This window comes from Chiroxiphia lanceolata, chromosome 1 (assembly GCF_009829145.1).
Source record: "Chiroxiphia lanceolata isolate bChiLan1 chromosome 1, bChiLan1.pri, whole genome shotgun sequence".
NCBI lineage: Eukaryota > Metazoa > Chordata > Aves > Passeriformes > Pipridae > Chiroxiphia > Chiroxiphia lanceolata.
Window position 1 is genome coordinate 50,737,027 of NC_045637.1, and position 12,162 is coordinate 50,749,188.

Here is a 12,162-nt window from a genome sequence, read left to right on the forward strand (position 1 = left end):
TTGTGCCTTTTGCAATCGGACATGTCTATCTCGTATTGGCCTCATAAGCCACCAGCGTGCCTGTAACAAATGTGGATAGAGCCTTCCCAAATCTTCGTTCACGAAGCCCAGCCATGATGATATTACTCCTGGATCCTTCATGCTGTAGCATCCATTGGTCGGTTCTTGTGTGTATGTTCTCAGGAACAGAAAATCATCTTTCTAGATGTCTTTTCCTCTCTTCTTTCCTTGGAAGTGGCAGTTGAACAAGAGCTGTGCTGTCTCCTAAAAGCAATACTTTGGAGTGGTACAGGAGAGAGAGCACTCAGCTATCCAAAATGCATATAATAATTGTGAGCTGAGTAATGGATCCATGTGGATCCTCTAATTATCTGCTATTCTCAGTTTAATAACACAACACTCCAATCAATTTCCTTCAGTCATTTGCTCTTTCAGAAAGTTGATCTGGACTAAGGAAGACACTGCTGAGAAGTGTTCCATTGAATATTGCTGGTGGTGCTTTTAGACCAGTTTCCAGTTCCTGGTCAAGAACGGGTAAAAAGAAAGTTCATGGAGACTAAAATCCCTTGATAAAACCTTTCAGTTTCAAGTAAAGACTAGAGACATCCTGAGCCAGAGGTTGCATCCTGGCTGTAACAGTGAGCTTACAATTTTGTATATGAAAATGGCATTTTCTTTTGAACCTGTTTTTATCTGCCATTTTATAATCTCTTCTGTGCTTACATGTCACACTGGGTGAAAAATTTTCTTTCTTCACTCTCTGCACATCTATCACATCACTCATTAACATCACTTGCACATATTCGTCTCTTTTCCAAGGTAAGAGCCCCAGGGTCTTACCTTCCCCCAACAGAAAGCATTCCACACCTCCCCCTACCCTCTTTGCAGATATCTGATCCTTTCCTAGTTTCAGACTGTACATTTTGAGATGAGATGATCAGAACTGCACCTGGTATTTCAACTACCATCATACCTTGGATTAATACACTGGCACAATATGCTTTCTGGTTTATTTTTGCTTTCTTTCACAGCTCTTCCTAAATTTCTAATTGCTCCATGATCACACCAGAGCACCCAGCTGGTGTCTTCAGAGAGATCTTCAGAGTCACTCTAAAATCTTCTTTAGAATTGCACTGCATAAGCCATGAGCTGAGATAAATAAATTTGAAGCAGCAGAAAATGTTTCTCCTTTCCAAATCCTGTCATTTGCTTTTGATCAGGCAGAGCTATAGGAAGGCTAGTAGAAATGCTTATTCAAATGGAGCTCTTTAGATGGGAAAACAGATTCTATCATGGGGTTTATTTCCCTGTTTACCTTTTGTGTTATTACTATTTCCTACTGTACAACACAAAACCCAAATCCTGTCTACAACCATTATTTAGGTGGCCCAAAGGAGGACTCTGCTTTCTTGAACCAGACTCTAAAATCTTGCCCTTTATTTTAAAATGTTCCAACCTTTTACCTGATATGTGGAACAGAATCTCCCTGGAGGAGAAGGAGCAGGGTATCAGCGTTCTCTAGTTTCATAGGGAGGAACAGTACCATGACCTTTTAACATCTTTCAGCCTCATTTGATATGCCTAGCTAGCATATGTATATTTATTTCCAGGTCAGGTACTATCTGTATTGCCTTATCAAGGTTGGTGGTCCAAGCCTACTGTCCTCATTTCTTGGTGTTTTTCAGCATGTTAAAATATCAATGCCAGCATTTTTCTACTTTCTCAGTAGAGTCACTGAGTTGTAAATACTAAAGTCACAGGCATTGTCCTGCAGAGATGCAAAAAACAGATGCTATTAGCTTTCCCCCCCTAGTCCAACAGAGAAACTAAAGACAACAACATTATGCAGGGCTTCTGAAACTCCCAAACAGAGGTTTTGTTTTGATTTCTTATTCTCAGACAGAGACTGTGTTATCACTGTCCTTGTTTCTGTGCATGAAGAAACAGGGTTCCCTCCCTGCACAAAGAGATTCTGCACCCAGCTAATGTAGAAATTGTCGGCCAGAATGCTCCCAGAGCATGCTGCCAGAATGTGTTCTGGGAGCAGGCTGCAACACCCTATTCCTTAGTTATTTCAGTCCTGCATGAAAAGGCACCTGTAAGATCTTTTACACCACTACAAAATCATGTCCTTGGCATGCTTTTGTTACATCTCTCTCTCACTTTATTCCAACAGCAAAAAGGGATGGTGGCATCCACAATGTCTGCACCAGCTGTAGCTGCTGGATGAAGTCCATTAGCCAAGAGGCATTTTCCAGGCTGTCTTTCTAGTAGATACTTCTTTCCTAATACTCTGTGTTTTAATTTACTCACTTTAGAGAGGAGATAGTGGATTGACAAACCCAGTTACAGGAAGGAAAAAAAAAAAAAAGATTTTCTGAGAAGAGCTCTTTAAAGGCAGCCTTTAAAAATGAGAGATGCGCTCCGGTGGCTATATTAATTTTAAGTTGTTGACAGATTTGTCACAAGTCCAGGCAATATTGCTGGCAATAATCATTCTGTTCCCTAACACAGCTTCCACAACAATTTTATTTGAAGGGGAATTGTTTCCACATAGCAGGTCTCATTAAAATAAATTCCATGCTTGACTATGACGTCTGGAAGCCGCCTTCTTAACCCTCACCTATAATAAACCAAAGGATGAGCAGTGCCAAGATCATGGTCCTCTCATGTTTCTGAAAGTGTATTATTTACCCAGCCCTGTCACAATCCTGGTTACAATATTGCTCAGACGAACATTTACTCTCACTGTCTGGCAGTCTAATTAATTGTAAGTTAGTATGACATCTCTCCTCTGTCTGGTTGGTTTACTTGAATTACACCACATCTTCTTTGCTGTTTTATTTGACCTGCAAAATACATGCAAACATCTGAGCCACACTAGTAACTTCTGTTTTCCCTCTAAGGAAGTGTTTGGCCCTTTTGGTGGTAGATAATCTGTCTGTGACACAATGGGATTTTCTGATGCTGCTAGACAGAAAAATAACACATGGAAAAGCAGTGAAAGATCGAGCAAAAGCAAATGACTGAGCTTCCCAAAAAAGAGGTTAATGAGTTTAATCCAGAAATCCTGTTTGACGGGCCTGTACTGCTATAAGTAGCTTTTGCAGATCTGACTCAAAGCTTCTCAGAAACACATGGAGGATGGAGCGTTGCTGTTGAAGGTTCTCCCACAGGAGCCAACCTGCCCATGCTGGCATCCCCTGAGGATTGGATAGGGAAGAAGATGGATGGTCACAACATCGGATTAAGCAAGAGAGCTGCCACCCCTCACCTGCATAGATGTTGCCCACACCTCAGGGGAAGCAGCACACCCCCCTTCTCCTGCCTCTACTGAAGCCAAAGAAGCAGTGTGTGGCTACAAACAGCCCTGGGAGCTGGTGGGGAGGGCTGGGTGTGAAGGGGCAATCTTTACACAGTGAGACGCACTTTCTTATAGGAGCCAAGAGTTTTGCAGTTTTGCAAACTGTAATCAGCAAAGCTGCAAGATTGCATACTTGCTCTTGCTTTTGCCAGTTTTCATTTTTCTCCTTTTACTTCTTCAAGCTGTAATGGTGTGAAGAAGACTTGAAATGTGGGGAAGGAGAGTCTACTTGCACATGGAGATTTTTTTGTCCTCATGAGAAAGCAAGCTGTGGCTCCTTCAAGCTGTCTATGTCCATGCTCTGGGCATGTTTTCCACTCAAGTGGGACCTCAAAGTCAGAGAATTGGGTCCAGATCAAGGTCTTGCAGGTTACCTAGTCCCTAGTCCTTCTCCACCATTTTCCCTGTGATAAAATCCTCATATAGCACAAACTACACATCAACACTGCTGCTTCATGAACACTCTTCTGTACGGTGACTACAGAAAAGGATGCAACTTAGATTTTGCAAAAATACTAAAGTATAGCAGAGGCTACTTTAGATAAAAAAAAAGAAGTGACCTGAATAAAGAGCTTAGTATTTGAATTTTCCTGTTGGGCTTGTTGGTGTTTATCCACAAAACTATATCCATTATACATAAGTGTATATTTGACATTACTATCTAGTGATACTCAATAATCAATTGTTAGCTGAAAAATTTTGCTTGGATTTGGATTCACGTGTCTATTCTTGTTTCATATGAACATCACTTGAGGTCATTTAGATATTTATATTCAAGGCCCTTTCTACCTCTTAAAAATTGAAAAAATTTGAAGACCCATTTCCTTTTTATTGTTTTCTTTTTTTTTTTCCTGCGCCATTACCTTCATAGAGGTGAAAACAGAAAGTTTTTCATTTGCCCAATTTATTTTAGTAACACTTTTTGTTTCCATGTTACTTCTTGAAGTATTTTAGGCCATCTGGGGAAGATAGCACAAACTTGGAAAGAGTTACTTCAAATAGGCACTACATTTAACTGTAGTCACATTGTTTGTTCCACTTTACCTCTTGCAAATTGCAGAAAAATGGGCTGCAAAACCAAAGTAAATACTAACATAAAGGCGATATTAACCATAAAACCATATTAAATATTGAGATTTTCATTCAGAAACATATCCTCTCATATGTTAATTAAGTTTTGTACAAGAGAGATTTGAACCACAGGTGTCTAATCTCTAGAGCCCTCATCTTACATAGCAGCATCGTGTTTCTCAAGTCTCCAACACAATGACAGGACCACAGAAAAGAAAAAGAAATTACAGTTGAGACATTCTTATCTCTGATTGCCAGGATAGCATATGAAACTACTGGCAAGTTTTGTGCTATGGAGTACTATATGTGCAAATATAGTATTTTAAACCAAAAGCTATTATCTTGAACAAAACCTAAGGAAACCTGGAAATGTTGCAAGTTCTTTCCCAATCAAGCAATTTCATTTCTTTTAATATTACTTTGCTGACATTAGAATTCTTCTTATTAAAAATATACAGGTTTCAGAAGACACTCATATGACAACTGAAGTGCTTGTAACTGGGACTGAGAAACAGCTTTTTTTAATAATAATTTTTTACAACTTCAAGTAATGTTCCTATTTTTTATGGGAATCTTTTCTGTGACAAGAAGGAGGCTTTGGGTTAGGGAAAGCAACAGAGCACAGGCATAACTGCATCACTGCAGATATTTGGGATATTTTGCCCTACACAACTCTCTTTGGAAACATAACCCTCAGTCTCAGCACCTCCAGTTTACTTCCCTTCACCAGCATATTATAAATGAGGTTCTCACTGCTTCACTCAGTGGTTAATTACCTGCACAAGTGAAATTGTTTCAACAGCAAAGACTGGATATTACCCAGCCTGAGACAGTCAGCTGTAGAATCATAGAATCATTAAGACTCTAAGATCATCAAGTCCAACCATTAACCCGGCATTGCCAAGCACACCACTAAACCATGTCCCTAAGTGCCAGCTCCCCGTGTTTTTTGAACATTTCCAAGGATGATGATTCCACTACTTCCCTGGGCAGTCTTGTTGACAAGTCTTGATCAGTTCTTCTAACGATACTCTAAATTTTATATTAATATAACAGCAAGCAGATGTTTTGGGCTATAATTTGTTGATCATTTCCTTTGTTGCTAACAGCTGTTCTAATCTTACTTTATTACTCCCCTAATTTCTGTAAATCTCTGAGATATATGCATACAAACAATATAAGGCTACTATATCAAAAATATTCTGCTAATGTCATTGCTTAAGCAATATTTATAATCTTAAATAAGCAGAAAAACATGGCAGCTAAGCATAGCTGCTCTTCTAATGCAAGAGGGACACTTCAGGATATTCCTACTTTGGAAATAGTATGCCTCAACCAATATACAGTGTGTAAATTTCAACTTCTTGAATCAGTCAGTATAAAAGTGAAACCGTTAGGGCAAAAAAAAGTTAATGATATATGGACAGGGCAGCTCAAACTTGCATGAACAGCTTTTAGTCCTTTTACTGCTTCATCCTGGTCAGGTAAGAGACGGCTTCAACCCAAAAGCTGTCTCAACTCTTCATATTAAATTCAGCTGTTCTAATATGGCTAAACAACTTGGAAGGAGAGGTGGCTCATGCCTAATCATTTTGGAACATGAATATGTCATTATTCAGCCACACCAGCATTGCCAGTGCTCTTATTATGCCAGTCCAACCATCACACATGAATTAGTCCAACAAACTAAGCTGACCACAGCCCTTGCCATTCCCAAAGCCAAATGAAAAACACCACACCAAGAAAACACATTAACATCAAGCTACAGGGACAATTTATGTGGAAGAGGAGTAGAGTTTTGCCATTGATTTCAATGGGAGTTGGTTGGACATTTTTGTACTGGAATGCTGTTTCAAAGATGGATCTACTTACCCTAAACTGTAGGCTTCAGATCCCAGCCTGTAGGCTGCAGCCAGCTTGTTGATGGATTCAGATGCATGGCTGTAGGCAGCTGAGCTCCTGCTGAGGGATTCGGAGTCGAGACTGTAGGCAGCAGATCTTTTGCTTTGTGCAGCAGAGTGATCATAGGCTGTGGATCCATAGCTGTAGGCTGCCGACTCCAGGTCGTAGGCTGAGGAGCCATGACTGTATGCTGCTGAGGAGTCGAGGCTGAAGCCTGCTGCAGAGGCATGGCGATAGGCCGCAGAGCCCCTGGCATAAGCTGTGGATCCTTGAGCATAGACAGCAGCTTTACTCTTTGTTTCCTTTTGGTACTGGCTTACAGTGGATGTCAGTGCTTTATGGCGGTACGCACGGTCATAGTGCTCGTGGTGTCTTTGGTAGAAAGGTAAAGACATCATGGGTGTCTCCTAATTTTGCTTTTCACTGCACACTTCTGAATGTTAATAAGCAGGATGGTGTCTGAAAAAGAACAGATCAAACATGAGGACTATTGTCAAGGAAACTCCTGAGTAGCATACAAGGAATACGTAACTTCATATGGACTAACATGGTTTGTAAAATCAACTGCAATGAGTTCAGGGTTATCTTTGTATGAGGTGACCAACTTTCAGATAGATTCATCTTTAAATTTCAAGATGGTCATATGTCATCCATCATGACCAGAAACCTTTGCACTAATATGTCCCTTCATTTGTAGTTGGCCTTCCTGTTACTGCCAACTATTCAAGTTTTACATGCTTAACTTCTCCACTCATTACTGCAAACTAATGAAACTTTGTGTGCCTGGTTTCTTCAGAGATAGTGTAAATAATTTTGTTCAATTACAATAGAGTAATAAATTATTTTAAAGCTGTGAGCAATTCCAACAAGGTTACGTAGGCCGAAATAAAAATATATGAACATTTCATTATTTTAATCCAATTTCCAGATTCAATTTAATATTCCATTTAGTATTTTAACAATGAATAAAAACATTAATATTGAGAAGGCTGTCAGTTTTCCTGTAAACGTGCATATTACATTGCTTATTTTATATGTGATACTAACGTTCAATTTAAAAGGGCTTATCATACCTTTACAGTTTAATCAGGGATACAATCTGTATGCAGTGGGTAAAATAATATCATGCTCCTTAATCCAAATGAACCCTTTTTTTAACCTAGAATGTCGTGTTCAAGATTGTCAAGAAACTTCCTCCATAAAATAGCCCCATCTGAGTTTCAGTTTGCACAGTCATCAGTGGATTGTCTTGCAGTTACTTGTACTAGGAAATTTGATCAGGTGAGAGGTAGTTCCCCTCTCAAAATGGGATGAAGGTTGAGTGCGGAAAGGATTTCCCTTGTTTGTTTATTTTTAAGCTGTCAATTCAGACTTTATTTTGCATTTGTTTTATTTTGCTGTTGTTAAAACTGACTTTTTCTTATTTGACATGCAAGCTTGCCTCTACTAATTCACGTGATAACCCTTCTTTTTCTTCTATTTAGGCTTACAACATGTCTAGGAGTATCCCTGAAAAGATACCTGATCATTAATAGAGATGAGCTACAACAAAGAATGTTTAGAATGATTTTAAAAAGATCCAAAAACAGTGGTGAGAGGTGTTTGTTATTGGGTGTTTAAATATCAATTACAACATTAAGAGACTTGTTCTGCTTCTTTTTTAATTCATCCTAATGAAAAAAAATCTAATTTTTTTACATAAAATACACTTACAGAACTGGAGAGCAACCATGACTTCATGAAAATCAAGATATTTGAGTGGGGTTGTCCTGTGCAGGGCCAGGAGCTGGACTTCTGTGATCCTTATGGGTGCCTTGCAGCTCAGAATATTCTGTGATTCTGTGGGTTTTTTTCCCTGTGGTTTTTATGCTTCCTATATTTCAGTCCTTGTCTTTTTCTTTAGTATTTGGTTCTGACAGCAAGTCAAGAAACTACAAACTATTTTCTTTGATAACTGATAAGGTACTCACCCTAACCAAGATAAATTATGAAAAATCAAAACCAAAAAAACCCAAGCAACCAGTCAAAAAACAACAAAGAGGAAAACTTGCAGGGTCTCTCAAGGGAGATGTTCTTTGTAGCATAACAGAGTAGATAATTTGTTTGTAAAAGGTCAACAAGTGAGAAACTCATTTCAGAAGTCTTTATGTAAAAGAAATTGATGATATCCTCATCACAGTGAAACAGTGACTTCAAGGAGACCAGGTTATGCATTTCCTTTATTTTTATCTAAGGAATACGGAGGAATGGGAAAGTGTTAGCTCATTGTTCTCTATGGTAAAAAATGATGTTCCTCTTTAATTCCCTTATTCCTCATGCTATCTATTTTTTTCATGTCGGTCTAAAAGAACACAATTATTCTGTCTAGTATCATCGTCTCTAATACTTGTCAGTAGTTTGTGTTGCTAGTTATTTCACTTTGTTAACTACCAGTAGAATATAATTTCTCTTATTTTTCCTAGTTTCAGAAGATTTATTTTTCTTCATTTTTCTTCATTGCTTTCTCTCCCAGATCTGGTTAGTTAGGTTTAGGATTTGCAAGTCGTGGTGATCTCTGCTGAGCAATGTTAAGGCGTATAGATTAGTATTGGCTTGTACTCTGAAAGGGAACGAACATGAGAACATCCTGTTTTCCTTATGCAGAGTACCACAGTTGTCTCCTTTTGTCTTCACCAGCTTTATTTGCAGCATTGGCTGGATTCATCTCACATACAACAGGCACAATGCTAAAGCCATTCAGTCCTGTTGCTCAGGGATTCCCACAAACCTTTCAGGCTTTGAAGTAAGGAGGGTGATCTACAACCACAAAGCTCTGCATTTGTTGCCCTTTGAGAAGTTAAATGAGGCACTTAATCTACATCTTGTCAAAAGAACAGGCTAACGTGTACAAAGGAAACCTTTTTCTTTCAAACTCATAAGGTCTGGACTTCATTGTCCTAAGGATTAAGAGTCTGTGATAGGAATAAGAACTAAGGCAGTAAGGCAGGAGCTGAGCACAAAGTCATCTTTCCTGGTTCAAATCAAAGACGGACACTGACTCACATTTTATAAGAGGAAACTCCTTTTATAGGTATTTTATCACACTATGAGTAATGTTTTATATTTCTTCTGAAACATCAAGAATTGCTCATAGGTCAGAATAAGTTGGTTACACTAGTCTGATCAGAGTGACACTATCAGAGATGACAAGAAACTCAGAACCTTCTAAGAACTTTGCTCCTATCTGGAGCACTGTGTGATTATCAGATTGACTCTCAACTCTCAAGTTTTATAAAATCCATGCTACCTACACCCACTTTGACTGTGTCCATTAACCAGGCCCCTTCAGTGTGACAGTAACATTTCCTTTCAAGATCTGTGTAGCATTTCATATCTACAGAGCTTTGCCTAAAAAATTTAGTGGCCATAGTTAGGTGAATATGCAGTTTTTGGAGCTACATGTTAGCAGCTATTCAACTGAATTTTTACAATGACTACTGAGCAGACAGTTCTGTACTTGTCCATAGGTCATAGCAGCACACTAAAGGAAGTGATTTTACTTGTCTATTGCACTGTTTGCCAGTCTATGTAATTCTTTAAGGATCTACTCCACGAATCAGTGAAATAGTGAAATAGATTAAAAAAAAGAAAACAACTCTGCTAAGAAGGAAAAAAAAAAGATACCATTTCCTTCAGCTCAGTCAATGGCTTTAAAATCACAAGACATCCTATGCAACTAGAAAATATTTAGGTTATTTACACATTTTGTAAACCCAAAGGAGGTTACATGACAAACTCCTCCTGTATCTCAGTAAGCCATGCTTCATTTGAGAGTACTGTGACAGTATACAATAATAGCTGAGTGATAGTAAAAAAGCTTTTACACTACTTTGGTTTTTTTCACAGCTGAATCCTCAGATGTTTTCAGTTCATATCCACAAGTCCCTCAAATAACTGCTGAGCTTAGAAGAATAAAGGGAGCTCGGCATTACAGATTCAGATTAAAAATAATTGAACACATAAAGCCTTCTGGCATAAAGAAACACTTACCAGGACCCAAATGAATGGCAGCAAATGAAATAGCTCTCAAGTGGTGAATAGCACAAAAATACAGCAACAATGAAGCCAGCAAAGAAAGAGGTAGTTAGGACGAGGGGTAAGGACTAGACTTCAAGGTCCAGAACAAAAATAATGCCTGCAGTCAGTGGAATGTCAGAGCCCCAGTCCATACCTTTTATGGCCAGGGGGATGCTATAAATATAACATCGAAGAGGGAGAGAGACAGAGACAGATACCGATACCCTGTACTATCTCTGTGCAAAGACATGATGACAGCAGCTTCAAACTGAGAGTTCTCCCTTGAAAGTATCTTCACTAAATTCTGTATAAAAACAGCATTCCAATTCAAAATTATTTCTAGGAACTTTTTCCTTACTTAAATCAGATTTAGGAGAACAAAAAAAAATATTGTGTCATGAGTCAGAAACTAAGGAATACCAGTCCCTGTATTGACCTTGCCATGGTACAAGAATGTGAATATTTTATGGGTTCCTTTTTTTTTTTTAATGCCAAGCCAAGGTATATGTAATACAGATATTTCTGTTTAATGACAATCTAGCAAGACTCTACAAAGCCATACTGTGTGTTACAATTCAGTAAATATGTATTTTCTTTGTTCTGTTGACAAAGTGTGACTTTTTTATTGTCTTTTTTAAGATAAAATACTACATTAAGAACATGACCTCATGAGGCATTTAAGTAGATATAAACAATGCATCTCTAAGATCCAGCTTTTTGTTTCTAAATTAAACAGTGTTACCTCTAGGAATAATTAATAGGCTTGTCTTCTTTCACAGAATCAAAGAACATGCTAAGTTGGAAGGGATCCATCAGGACCATCAAGTCCCAGCCTTGAACAGGACCATCCCCAAGAGTCACACCATGTGCCCAAGAGCACAGAAATGTGCAATCAATGTCCCTGAGTATTACATCAGAACAATTTCTGTCACCTGAGATCTAATAGATGGAATGCACTGTGACATCACTGTAAATACATATTTTGCTCTACACTGTAAATTTAGCTTTCAATAAAAGTCCATTTTATTTTGTGCATTTACATTGACAGAAATATTAACCCTCTCAGTTCTGTTATAGCCACTTTCCACCACTCTCGCCATGCAACACAACTGAGAACTTTCCAGATCCTCCTCCCCTGCTGGGGTCATGCCCCGTATGGGTGTAATAATAAGGTCTGGATGAGGTCAGCAGGTCCCAGGCTTTTCTCTACAATGATTCACCAGTATCTTCTTCCTCACCTCATTGCCTTGATTCTACCTGAAATCCCTTCATTGTCCCCACTGGCTACTTGTTCCCTGTGGAGATGCTGCTTCCTGCTTGTTGCTGCACTATGGAGTAAGTTCACAATCCTCATCATCTCCCACACTGGGAGCTGCTCAGCTACACTCAGTGTGTGGGTTTTTGGTCGTGTCTCCTGAGGACAGAAAGCATGGCCAGCAAGAAGTTGTACAGTCATAGGAACTGTATCATGGCTCAGGAAACTGGCCAAACCTGCAACAGGCAGAATGAAAAATGGGAACGCTAATAAAAGCTTTTCTTCCCCCAGAGTGCTTTGCCAATGGCAGTGCCACTGAGCTGTATATTCTGGGCTATAATGTATACCTTTCATTAGAGAAGATAGGGGCTTCAGTGGATGGACTCTTGGATTCTATTACAAACTCCTGATCCACTCCTTCACAGTGTGTCATCTCTACTGACACCTTAGAAATCTTAATGACATGCAAATTGCTTTTTAAGAATTCAGAAAGATGTAGGGAAATGAAAACAAT

The 12,162-nt window shown here is 38.9% G+C and overlaps 1 protein-coding gene across 1 annotated transcript in view; it reads right to left on the reverse strand.

The window, feature by feature from the left end:
* Positions 1–10,469, reverse strand: part of MYOM1 (myomesin 1) — a 72,559-nt gene extending 62,090 nt beyond the window's left edge. Inside the window, 2 exon segments of the mRNA XM_032696437.1 lie at positions 6,308–6,796; positions 10,367–10,469. Coding sequence (XP_032552328.1) covers positions 6,308–6,735 — 428 coding nt within the window. The 5' untranslated portion in view covers positions 6,736–6,796; positions 10,367–10,469.
* Between the last annotated feature and the right edge of the window lie 1,693 nt (positions 10,470–12,162).